We start from the raw sequence: 13,013 nt of genomic DNA on the forward strand, positions 1-13,013 counted from the left end.
CAGCTGGGGTGTCACGGGCACGGCTGGGGTGTCATGGGCACGGCTGGGGTGACACCAGCACATCTGGGGTGTCATGGGCACAGCTGGGGTGCCATCGGCACAGCTGGGGTGCCACCGGCACAGCTGGGGTGTCATGGGCACATCTAGGGTGCCATCAGCACAGCTGGGGTGACACCGGCACAGCTGGGGTGTCATGGGCACAGCTGGGGTGACACCAGCACATCTGGGGTGTCATGGCCACATCTGGGGTGCCACCGGCACATCTGGGGTATCACGGGCACAGCTGGGGTGCCATCGGCACAGCTGGGGTGTCACGGGCACAGCTGGGGTGTCACTGGCACATCTAGGGTGCCGCTGGCATGGGCAGGGTGGCATGGTCCTGCCCAGAGTGCCAGAGGCAAAGAGGGGGTGCCATGGGGATCAGCTGGGGTGTAACAGGGAAAAACGGGATGCCCCGGGCATGGCTGGGGTGCAACAGGCAAATCTGGGGTGCCGCGGGCGCAGCTGGGGTGTCATGGGGAAAACTGGGGTGCCCTAGGCATGGCTGGGGTGCCACAACACAGCTGGGGTGCTACAGGGAAGAGCCAGGCTCCCACAGGCAAAATCGGGGTGCCACGGGCAAAATCGGGGTGCCACGGGCACAGTCACAGCGCAACAGACAAATGTGAGGTGCCACAGGCCGATCTGGGGTGCCCTGGGCACGGCTGGGGTGCCACAGGAGCGGCCAAGCCGCCGTGGGCACGGCTGGGGTTCAACAGGCACAGCTGGGGCGCAACAGGCACAAGGACAGGGACAAAAGCACAGCACGGGTGCCACAGGCCACGGCGTGTGCTGGGCACGACCAGGGTGCCACGGGCAAAGCTGGGGTGCCACGGGCACACTTGGGGTGCCCTGGGCATGGCCGGGGCCGGGGTGCCCTCAGGGTACAACAGGCACGACAGAGTTTGGTGCTGGACACCCGCGGGTGCCCTGAGGGGCCTGGGGTGCCGCGGCCCCGGGCGGGTCCCGTCTCGGGCGGGGGCTGCCCACGGGGGGTGCCAACCTGGGGGTCCCCACGGGGGTGCCAACCTGGGGGTCCCCACGGCGCTGCCCTCCCACCCCGGGGTCCCCACGGCGCTGCCCTCCCATCCCGGGGGTCCCCACGGCCGCGCACCCCCGCGGGTGGGGGCTCCCCGCGCTCCCCCCGTTCCCCTGTTGCCCGTACCGGGGCGGGGGTGGGGGGGTCCCGGTGCACCGACGGATCCGAGCGGCGGAGGGGGGGGGTGGTGAGGGGGTGTCCCCGTTACGGGCGGGGGGATTCCGGCCCCCCCATCAACGGCGTGGTGGGGGGGGGGGGGGGGGGGGGGGGGGGGGAAGCCGGTGCCGATCCCCGGTACCGGGAGGAACAAAGCGCCTCCCCCTCCTCCTCCCGCCCCCGCGGCTCCGCCACAACAATACCGGGGCGGGGCGGGGGGGCCGGACCGGCGCGGGGAGGGGGGGGGGGGCCCGCACTCACCTCGGGGCGCGGCGGCGGCGGCGGCGGCGGTGGCGGAGGGGCGGGAGGCGGTCGTGAGGGGCTGGGGGGTCCGGGGGGGGACCCGGCCGGGGCAGCCGGCGGCGGGAGGCGGCGGCGCGGGGCGGGGGGCCCGGCGGGGCCCGGGCGGGGCGGCGGCGGGAGGCGGCGAGGCGGGGCGGGGGCCCGGGGGGCGCGGGGGGGGCCCGGCCGGGGCGCGGGAGGCGGGAGCGGCCGTGAGGGGCGGCGGCGGGAGCGCGCCGCGCGGCTCCGCGCGGCCCCGCCCCGCCCGTGACGTCACGGGCCCCCGAGGGGAGGGGGCGCGGGTCGGGTCGGGTCAGATCGGAACCGCTCGGGTCGGCTCCCTTTGGATCGGAAGCGTTCGGAACCGCTCGGGTGGGGTGCGATCGGATCGGAACCGCTCGGGTTCAGTCGGAACCGGGTCCGCTCGGAAGTGCTCGGCTCAGATCGGCTCAGAACCAGTCGGGTCCTACTGGAACCAGTTGGCTCGAGCCAGCTCAGCGCAGCCCAGCTCGGCTCGGTTCGGGCCGGATCCAGAAGCAGGCAGCCCAGCTCAGCTAAGCTGGGCTCAGCTCAGATCGGTTTGGATCGGGTTGGATTGGATCAGAACCAGTTGGCTCAGTTCAGATTGGCTCAGATTGCGTTGGAACCAACTGGGTCCAGTTGGAACCACTCAGCTCAGCTCAGTTTGGGCCGGAACCAGTAGGCTTAACTTAGCTCGGCTCATCTTGGCTTGGCTTAACCCTGCACCACTTGGCCTGGGCCTGGCTCAGCCCAGTTCAGCCCCACTGGCCTGGCTTGGCTCAACCAGGCTCAGCTCAGTCCGGCTCAGCCCAGTTCTTGGCTCAGCCCGGTTCGGGGTGTCCTGGTTAGGCTTAGCCCAGTTCAGGCCACCTTAACCAGTCTCAGCTCAACCCGGTTTGGCTCAGCCCAGCTTGGTTTAACCCACGTCAGCCCAGCCTGGCTCCACTGGCCTGGCTCGGCTCAACCAGGCTCAGCTCAGCCTGGTTTCACTCACTCCAGTTTGGCTCAGTTCAGCCCAGTTTAACCAGGCTCGGCTCAACTCATCCCAGTTCAGCCCTACTTGACCAGTCCCACTTCAGTTCTTTTCACCCCAGTTCAGCTCAGCTCATCCCAGTTCAGCCCAGTTTGCCCAGTCCCAGTTCACTTCTTTTCATCCCAGTTCAGCTCAGCTCAATTCAGCCTGGTCTGCCCAGTCCCACTTCAGCCCAGTTCAGCCCAGTTTGCCCAGTCCCAGTTCAGTTCTTTTCACCCCAGTTCATCTCAGCTCATCCCAGTTCAGCCCAGCTTGCCCAGTCCAGCCCAGCCCAGCTCAGTTTTGGGGTGCCCATGGCCCCGCTGCCCCCAGGACCCCCGGGATGGGGTGGAGGGACAGGGCCCCCCCTTCCCGCCCCATGCGGGGCAGAGCAGCGCCCTGGCACCTCTGGCACGGGGGGTGGCAGGGACACGGCGAGTCCCCTGGGCCACCCTCAGTGCCATCCCTGTGCCATCCCTGTGCCCATCCCCGGTGCCATCCCTGGTACCATCCCGGTGCCATCCCGGTGCCATCCCGGTGCCATCCCAGTGCCATCCCTGTACCATCCCTGTGCCCACCCCCGGTGCCATCCCTGTGCCATCCCTGGTACCATCCCTGTGCCCATCCCGGTGCCATCCCTGTGCCATCCCTGGTACCATCCCTGTGCCCATCCCGGTGCCACCCCTGGTACCATCCCTGTGCCCATCCCCGGTGCCATCCCGGTGCCATCCCTGTGCCCATCCCCGGTGTCACCCCTGGTGCCATGCCCGGTGTCATCCCCGGTACCATCCCCTGTGACCACCCCTGGTGCCATCGCCGGTGCCACCCCCGGTGTCATCCCCACTGCCCACCCCCGGTGCCCATCCCCGGTGGCACCCACGGTGCCATCCCCGTGCCACCGCCGGTGCCCATCCCCGGTGCCATCCCCGGTGCCCATCCCCTGTGCCCATCCCCAGTGCCATCGCCAGTGCCATCCCCGTTGCCATCCCCGGTCCCATCCCCTGTGCCATCCCCGCTGCCACCCCCAGTGCCATCCCCGGTGCCACCCCCAGTGCCATCCCCGGTGCCATCCCCGTGCCACCCCCGGTGCCGTCCCGGTGCCCATCCCCGCGCAGCCATCCCCGTGCCACCACCAGTGTCATCCTGCTGCCATCCCCGCTGCCATCCCCGTACCACCCCCGGTGCCGTCCCTGTGCCCGTCCCCTGTGCCATCCCCGGTGCCACCCCCGCTGCCATCCCCGGTCCTATCCCTGTGCCACCCCCGGTGCCATCCCGGTGCCCATCCCCGGTGCCCATCCCGGTGCCCATCCCCGGTGCCCATCCCCGGTGCCATCCCGGTGCCGTTCCCTCTTTGTCCCGGTGCACCCGGCCGGAATAAAGGAATTAGAGCGGCCCCATCCCGGCGCTGGCGCGGGGCCGCGGGGCTGTGCCAGCTCCTGTCACCCGCCCCGCCCCGTGGCACCGGGCACCCGCGGCACGGCGGGCACGGCGCTGCGGGCACGGAGGGGCTGGCACCTGCCCGGGATACCTGCCCGGGGTCCATTCCCGGGGTCCATTCCCGGGATACGTGCCCAGGGTCCATTCCCGGGAATCCTGTCCAAGGTCCATTCCCGGGATACCTGCCCGGGATACCTGCCCGGGGTTCATTCCCGGGATACTTTCCAACCGGGAATCGCACCCGGCGTCCCTGCCCAGGGTCCATTCCCGAGATACCTGCCCGGGAATCCCGGTCCCTGCCCAGGGTCCCTGTCCAGAAATCCTTCCTGGGACACCTGTCCAGGGCCCATTCCCGGGATACCTGTCCAGGGTCAATTCCCGGGAATCCTGTCCAAGGTCCATTCCCGGGATACCTGTCCAGGGTCCATTCCCGGGATACCTGTCCAGGCTCCCAGCCCGGGATACCTGCCCGGGAATCTTGTCCGGGATACCTGCCCAGGGTCCCTGCAGGGTCCCAGCCCGGGATACCTGCCCGGGACAGGGTCCATTCCCGGGATACCTGCTCGGGAATCCCGGTCCCTGCCCAGGGTCCCTGTCCAGGAATCCTTCCTGGGATACCTGCCCGGGGTCCATTCCCGGGATACCTGCCTGGGGTCCCTGCCTGGGGTCCATTCCCGAGATCCCTGCCCAGGATACTTTCCTGGGATACCCGACCGGGAATCGCACCCGGAGTCCCTGCCCAGGGTCCATTCCCGGGAATCCTGCCCAGGGTCAATTCCCGGGAATCCTGTCCAAGGTCCATTCCCGGGACACCTGCCCAGGGTCTCTGCCCGGGATACCTGACGGGGAATCCTCCCTGGAGTCCCTGCCGGGCTCCCAGCCCGGGATACCTGCCCAGGGTCCATTCCCGGGATACCTGCCCGGGAATCCTGTCCGGGCTCCCAGCCCGGGATACCTGCCCGGGAATCTTGTCCGGGATACCTGCCCAGGGTCCCTGCAGGGTCCCAGCCCGGGATACCTGCCCGGGACAGGGTCCATTCCCGGGATACCTGCTCGGGAATCCCGGTCCCTGCCCAGGGTCCCTGTCCAGGAATCCTTCCTGGGATACCTGCCCGGGGTCCATTCCCGGGATACCTGCCCGGGAATCCTGTCCGGGGTCTCAGCCCGGGATACTTGAGCAGGAATCCTATCCCGGGATACCTGCCTGGGGTCCCTGCAGGGTCCCAGCCCGGGATACCTGCCCAGGGTCCCTTCCCGAGGTACCTGCCCGGGAATCCTATCCCGGGTCCATTCCCGAGGTACCTGCCCGGGAATCCTATCCCGGGTCCCTTCCCGAGGTACCTGCCCGGGAATCCTATCCCGGGTCCCTTCCCGAGGTACCTGCCCGGGAATCCTATCCCGGGTCCCTTCCCGAGGTACCTGCCCGGGAATCCTATCCCGGGTCCATTCCCGGGATACCTGCTCAGGAATCCTATCCCGGGTCCCTTCCCGAGGTACCTGCTCAGGAATCCTATCCCGGGTCCATTCCCGGGATACCTGCCCGGGAATCCTATCCCGGGTCCCTTCCCGAGGTACCTGCCCGGGAATCCTATCCCGGGTCCCTTCCCGGGATACCTGCCCGGGAATCCTATCCCGGGTCCCTTCCCGAGGTACCTGCCCGGGAATCCTATCCCGGGTCCCTTCCCGAGGTACCTGCCCGGGAATCCTATCCCGGGTCCCTTCCCGAGGTACCTGCCCGGGAATCCTATCCCGGGTCCCTTCCCGAGGTACCTGCCCGGGAATCCTATCCCGGGTCCCTTCCCGAGGTACCTGCCCGGGAATCCTATCCCGGGTCCCTTCCCGAGGTACCTGCCCGGGAATCCTATCCCGGGTCCCTTCCCGGGATACCTGCCCGGGAATCCTATCCCGGGTCCATTCCCGAGGTACCTGCCCGGGAATCCTATCCCGGGTCCCTTCCCGAGGTACCTGCCCGGGAATCCTATCCCGGGTCCATTCCCGAGGTACCTGCCCGGGAATCCTATCCCGGGTCCCTTCCCGAGGTACCTGCTCAGGAATCCTATCCCGGGTCCCTTCCCGGGATACCTGCCCGGGAATCCTATCCCGGGTCCATTCCCGAGGTACCTGCCCGGGAATCCTATCCCGGGTCCATTCCCGAGGTACCTGCCCGGGAATCCTATCCCGGGTCCATTCCCGGGATACCTGCTCAGGAATCCTATCCCGGGTCCATTCCCGAGGTACCTGCCCGGGAATCCTATCCCGGGTCCATTCCCGAGGTACCTGCCCGGGAATCCTGCCCGGGAATCCTGCCCGGAATCCCTTCCAAGGGTCCCTGTCCCGGCGAGGGTGAGGAAGGAGAGGAGGAGGACGAGCCCCAGGTGGGCACCGCCGGTGTGGCCGCACAGCCGGGTGACCTCCAGGGACAGGACAAGGTGTGCTGTCCCCGAGGAGCCCCGAGGCCTCGTGGTGACCTCCCCCGCTGGGGCACGGCCGGGCTGGCACCGGGCACCGCTGGCACCGCGCTCCGCTAATTAACGGGGCCGAGATAACGAGGGCACGCGCAGCCGGGCGGATGGCACCGAGCCGCGTCCCCAAGGGCACCGGGGCGACGCAGCTCTGCCCGCGTCCCCTGCCACCCCTGCCACCCTGAGATGACCAGGGCATGCCCCACAGCACGGGGTGGGCACTCAGGGTCCCACCGATGCCCAGGGGACATCCCAGTGCCCAGGGATACCCCGGTCCCCGATTCCAAGTGACCTCTCAATGCCCAGGGGACATCCCAGTGCCCAGGGATACCCCGATGCCCGATTCCAAGTGACCCCTCAATGCCCAGGGGACATCCCAGTGCCCAGGGATACCCCGATCCCCGATTCCAAGTGACCCCTCAATGCCCAGGGGACATCCCAGTGCCCAGGGATACCCCGATCCCCGATTCCAAGTGACCCCTCAATGCCCAGGAATCCCCGAGTGCCCAGGGGACATCCCGGTGGGATTGTCTTTGGGGACAATTTGGGGGTGACCAGAGCCCCCCGTGGGGCACGGGGAGGTCCTTGGGGACAATTTGGGGGTGAGCAGAGCCCCCCTTGGGGTACAGGGAGATCCTTGGGGACAATTTGGGGGTGACCAGAGCCCCCCGTGGGGCACGGGGAGGTCCTTGGGGACAATTTGGGGGTGAGCAGAGCCCCCCTTGGGGTACAGGGAGATCCTTGGGGACAATTTGGGGGTGAGCAGAGCCCCCCGTGGGGCACGGGGAGGTCCTTGCGGAGAATTTGGGGGTGACCAGAGCCCCCCGTAGGGCACGGGGAGGTCCTTGGGGAGAATTTGGGGGTGACCAGAGCCCCCCGTGGGGCACGGGGAGGTCCTTGGGGACAATTTGGGGGTGTCGTGGACCCCCTTTGGGCCACCACGTGTCGCATCACCGGGAAGGGGCGTGGCTTGCAGGAGGGGGCGTGGCATACGTCATCATCAGCCAATAAGAAGCGGCACTCAGTGCTCTGACCCCGCCCCCCGCCGCCTTCAAACCCTCGGGCGCTCAAACGTCAATCAAACCGTGGCGGGCGGGCTGCCTAGCCAATCACAGCCAGCTTTCGGCGCGGGGGGGCGGGATTTAACGGACACCAACCAATCAGAACGGGCGGAGGGCGGGGTCTCGCGCTCCAGTCCGCGGGCTCAGGGTCGTTTCCGGCTGACCCGGAAGGTCCGCTGTGGGCGCTCCCGGTGCGGCGGCGGCGGCGCGGCCTGGTCAGGCCCCGTTCCCGGCCCCGCTCCCGTTCCCGGCCCCGTTCCCGGCGCAGCCATGGCGGACGTGACCGCCCGTAGCCTGCAGTACGAGTACAAGGCGGTGAGTGCGGGCCCTGCGCCCCGAACCCCGCTCCCGTTACCGGGTGTTCTCAGGCCCCGCCCCCCATGCTCTTCACCAGCCTCCCCACCCTCCCTCAGCCCCAGTTTGGGACCCCCCTGACCCCTCTCAGCCCCATTTTGGGACCTCCAGACTCCCCTCAGGGCGCTCTAGGCCCCGTTTTAGGACCCCCGGGCCTCTCTCGGCCCCGTTTTGGGTCTCCTGAGTCCTCCCCAGTCTCCCCTAGCCACAATTCGGGATCCCCCGGACCCCCCTCAATTCCGTTTCGGGACCCCCAGACCCTCCTCAGCGCCATTTGGAGACCCCGAGTCCCATTTTGAGGCCCCCAGACCTCCCTCAGCCCCAGTTTGGGACTCCCAGACTCCTCCCAGCCCCATTTCGGGACCCCCAGCCCCATTTTGGGACCCCCAAACCCCTCTCAGCCCCATTTTAGGCTCCCTGGACCCCTCTCAGCCCCATTTTGGGACCCTTTGGTCCCGCCTCAACCCCATTTTAGGACCCCCAGCCCCATTTTGGGACCCTTTGTACCCCCCTCAGCCCCATTTCAGGACCCCCAGCCCCCTCTCAGCTCCATTTTGGGACCCCCGGACCCCCCCTCAACCCCATTTCAGGACCCCCAGCCCCATTTTGGGACCCCCAAACCCCTCTCAGCCCCATTTTAGGCTCCCTGGACCCCTCTCAGCCCCATTTTGGGACCTTTTGGACCCCCCCTTAACCCCATTTTAGGACCCCCAGCCTCATTTCAGGACCCTTTGGACCCCCCTTAACCCCATTTCAGGACCCCCAGCCCCATTTTGGGACCCCCAAACCCTTTTCAGCCCCATTTTAGGCTCCCTGGACCCCTCTCAGCCCAATTTTGGGACCCCCAAACCCCCCTCCACCCCATCCCAGCCCCTCACACACCCTCTACCCTCCATCCCCCGCGCCTCCTTGCCCTCCCTCTCACCCCACGTCCCGTTTCTTCCCCCGTTTCTTCCCCCGTTTATTCCCCCCGTTTATTCCCCCCGTTTATTCCCCCCGTTTCTTCCCCCCGTTTATTCCCCCCGTTTATTCCCCCCGTTTCTTCCCCCCGTTTATTCCCCCCGTTTATTCCCCCCGTTTATTCCCCCGTTTATTCCCGCGTTTTTGCCCCATTTATTCCCCCGTTTTCCCCCCATTTTTGCCCCGTTTTTGCCCCATTTATTCCCCCGTTTATTCCCCCGTTTATTCCCGCGTTTTTGCCCCGTTTCTTCCCCCGTTTCTTCCCCCGTTTCTTCCCCCGTTTCTTCCCCCGTTTCTTCCCCCGTTTCTTCCCCCGTTTCTTCCCCCGTTTTTGCCCCCTTTTTTGCCCCGTTTCTTCCCCCGTTTCTTCCCCCGTTTCTTCCCCCGTTTCTTCCCCCGTTTCTTCCCCCGTTTCTTCCCCCGTTTCTTCCCCCGTTTCTTCCCCCTTTTTTGCCCCGTTTATCCCCCCGTTTATCCCCCCGTTTATCCCCCCGTTTATCCCCCCGTTTTTGCCCCCCTTTTTGCCCCCCTTTTTGCCCCCGTTTTCCCCCCGTTTATTCCCCCGTTTATCCCCCCGTTTATTCCCCCGTTTTTCCCCCCGTTTATCCCCCCGTTTATTCCCCCGTTTTCCCCCCGTTTTCCCCCCGTTTATTCCCCCGTTTTTCCCCCCGTTTATCCCCCCGTTTATTCCCCCGTTTATCCTCCCGTTTTCCCCCCGTTTATTCCCCCGTTTTCCCCCCGTTTATCCCCCCGTTTATCCCCCCGTTTATTCCCCCGTTTATCCCCTCGTTTTCCCCCCGTTTATCCCCCCGTTTATCCCCCCGTTTCCCCCCGTTTTCCCGGTTTTTCCCCCCAGAACTCCAACCTCGTGCTCCAAGCCGACCGCTCTCTGATCGACCGGACGCGCCGCGATGAGCCCACGGGGGAGGTGCTGTCCCTGGTGGGGAAGCTCGAGGGGACCCGCATGGGCGACAAGGCCCAGAGGACCAAGCCCCAGATGCAGGAGGAGAGAAGGGCCAAGTGAGCGGGAAAACCGGGAATTCTCGGAGCTCGGGATGGGATGGGGTTGTGGGAGAGGTGGGAGGGCTCGGGGGGGGTTCTGCTTGATGGGTTCTGGGATGGAGTTGGGTGCTGGATCCTGGGAAAGCTGCTTTTCCTGGTTCCCAAATTTCCCAGAAAAAGCTGCTTTTCCAGGTCCCCAAATTTCCCTGGGAAAGCTGCTTTTCCTGGCTCCTCATTTTCCCAGGAAAGCTGCTTTCCCTGATCCCCAAATTTCCCAGGAAAGCTGCTTTTCCAGGTCCCAAATTTCCCTGGGAAAGCTGCTTTTCCTTGTGCCCAATATCCCAAAAAAAGCTGCTTTTCCTCATGTCCAATTTCCCAGGAAAGCTGCTTTTCCTGATCCCCAAATTTCCCAGAAAAAGCTGCTTTTCCAGGTTCCCAAATTTCCCAGGAAAGCTGCTTTTCCAGGTCCCCAAATTTCCCAGGAAAGCTGCTTTACCTGATCCCCAAATTTCCCCAAAAAAGCTGCTTTTCCTGGGTCCTCATTTTCCCTGGGAAAGCTGCTTTCCCTGATCCCCAAATTTCCCAGGGAAGCTGCTTTTCCTGGTTCCCAAATTTCCCTGGGAAAGCTGCTTTCCCTTGTCCCAAATTTCCCAGGAAAGCTGCTTTTCCTTGTGCCCAATATCCCAAAAAAAGCTGCTTTTCCTGTTATCCAATTTCCCAGGAACGCTGCTTTTCCTGGTGCCCAATTCAGGGAATGATTTGGGCTGGAAGGGATTTTAAAGCCTTTGAAACCCATCGAGCTCCCACTGTCCCGGATCCAGCCCGGCCTTGGGCACTTCCAGGGATCCAGGGGCAGCCCCAGCTGCTCTGGGAATTCCAGCCCAGCCCCTCCCCACCCTCATTCCTCCCCAAGATCCCATTTCAATCTCCCCTTTCCCACTGGGAAGCCGTTCCCTGTGTCCTGTCCCTCCATGCCTTGTCCCCACTCCCTCTCCAGCTCTCCCGGAGCCCCTCCAGGCCCTGCGAGGGGCTCTGAGCTCTGTCTGGGACTTTCCCTTCTCCACTTCAAGATTTTGGGAATATTTGGAGGTGGGAAACCCAGAGCCTCTGGACGCAGAGACACTTGGAAAAATGGGCGTGAAAAATGAAAAGAAATGGGTTTTTCTGCTTTAGTTTGGGAAGAAAGGGCCTGGAGGAGAGCGGGGTCGGGGCTGTGAGTGCCTCAGGCTCCCGTTTTCCCCTTTTCCCAGGAGGAGGAAGCGGGATGAGGACAGGCACGACATCAATAAGATGAAGGGGTACACGCTGCTCTCCGAGGGCATCGACGAGATGGTCGGCATCATCTACAAACCCAAGACCAAGGAGACCCGGGAGACCTACGAGGTCCTGCTCAGCTTCATCCAGGCCGCCCTGGGGGATCAGGTGAGCCTGGGATCATCGCTGGGAGATGGGAATGCAGCCCTTGGATGGGGGAATGCAGCCCTGTTATCCCAGCCGGGATGGGGTTGGGAATTTAAAGAGCAGCCGGTTCCACCTCAGCTTTCTGCTGGATCTGAGGTCCAAACCCTGTCCAGCCTGGCCTTGGGCACTTCCAGGGATTCCAGGGAGCATCCAGGGTTTGTTGCCAGTATCCCATTTAAAGCAGGATGTGGAATCATGGATGGGTTTGGCTTGGAAGGGACCTAAAAGTTCATCAATTCCCACCATGGCCAGGGACCATCCCAAGGTGCTCCAAGCCCCGTCCAGCCCAGCCTTGGGCACTTCCAGGGATCCAGGGGCAGCCACAGCTGCTCTGGGAATTCCAGCCCAGCCCCTGCCAGCCAGGAATTCCTTCCCATTATCCCATCCAAACCAGGATATAGAATCCTGGAATGGTTGGGGTTGGAAGGGAGGCCAAAACCCATCAAGTCCCACCATGGGCAGGGACACCTCCCACTATCCCAGGGGGCTCCAGCCCGGCCTTGGGCACTTCCAGGGATCCAGGAGCATCCAATATTTCTTCCCAAAATCCCATCTAAACCAGGGCATGGAATTGCAGAACGGTTTGGGTTGGAAAGGACCTTAAAGATCCTCTAAATCCAACCTCTGCCACGGGCAGGGACATTTTCCATAGACCAGGATGCTCCAATCCTCATGCAGCCTGACCTTGGGCACTTCCAGGGATCCAGGGGCAGCCACAGCTGCTCTGGGAATTCCAGCCCAGCCCCTGCCAGCCAGGAATTCCTTCCCATTATCCCATCCAAACCAGGATATAGAATCGTGGAATGGTTGGGGTTGGAAGGGAGGCCAAAACCCATCAAGTCCCACCATGGGCAGGGACACCTCCCACTATCCCAGGGGGCTCCAGCCCGGCCTTGGGCACTTCCAGGGATCCAGGAGCATCCAACATTTCTTCCCAAAATCCCATCTAAACCAGGGTATGGAATCATGGATTGGTTTGGGTTGGAAAGGACCTTAAAGATCCTCTAAATCCAACCTCTGCCACGGGCAGGGACATTTTCCATAGACCAGGATGCTCCAATCCTCATGCAGCCTGACCTTGGGCACTTCCAGGGATCCAGGAGCATCCAATATTTCTTCCCAAAATGCCATCTAAACCAGGACACGGAATGCCAAACCGGTTTAAATTGGAAGGGAACCTTTCAATCCCATCAAGCCCCACCACAACTCATCCCAGACTGCCCCAAACCCCATCCAGCCTGGCCAGGAACCCTTCCAGCGATCCGGGAAGCTCCCGTTTCCCTCATGGCCACCACGAGGAGTTGTCCTTCGCTTTCTCCTCCCCGTCGGCGCCGGTTCGGCGCCGTTGCCACGCGGAGCCGCCTTCGGGCGCTCGGAAACCCCCGTGGAGGTTCCGGTTTGGGATTCCCGGGGCGCTGTCCCGTTGGCAGCCGCGGGATATCCTGTGTGGGGCCGCCGACGAGGTGCTGGCCGTGCTGAAGAACGAGAAGCTGCGGGACAAGGAGCGGCGCAAGGAGGTGGAGCTGCTGCTGGGCCAGACGGACGACACGCGCTACCACGTGCTGGTCAACCTGGGCAAGAAGATCACCGACTACGGCGGGGACAAGGACATCCAGAACATGGGTATGCAGTGCCACGGGGCTTTGGGGGATTCTTGGGGATTTTTTGGGATTTGTTGGAGGATTTTTTGGGGATTTTTTGAGGATTTTTTTGGATTTTTTGGGGAT

General features: G+C 64.3%; 1 protein-coding gene across 1 annotated transcript in view; it reads left to right on the top strand.

Moving 5' to 3' along the window:
• The first annotated feature begins 7,680 nt into the window (after window positions 1–7,680).
• The window catches only part of SNRNP200 (small nuclear ribonucleoprotein U5 subunit 200), a 60,238-nt gene continuing 54,905 nt past the window's right edge, over window positions 7,681–13,013 (top strand). Inside the window, 4 exon segments of the mRNA XM_048290046.1 lie at window positions 7,681–7,824; window positions 9,680–9,843; window positions 11,076–11,247; window positions 12,717–12,960. Coding sequence (XP_048146003.1) covers window positions 7,780–7,824; window positions 9,680–9,843; window positions 11,076–11,247; window positions 12,717–12,960 — 625 coding nt within the window. The 5' untranslated portion in view covers window positions 7,681–7,779.

The sequence above is a fragment of the Corvus hawaiiensis genome, chromosome 36 (assembly GCF_020740725.1).
Source record: "Corvus hawaiiensis isolate bCorHaw1 chromosome 36, bCorHaw1.pri.cur, whole genome shotgun sequence".
Lineage (NCBI taxonomy): Eukaryota > Metazoa > Chordata > Aves > Passeriformes > Corvidae > Corvus > Corvus hawaiiensis.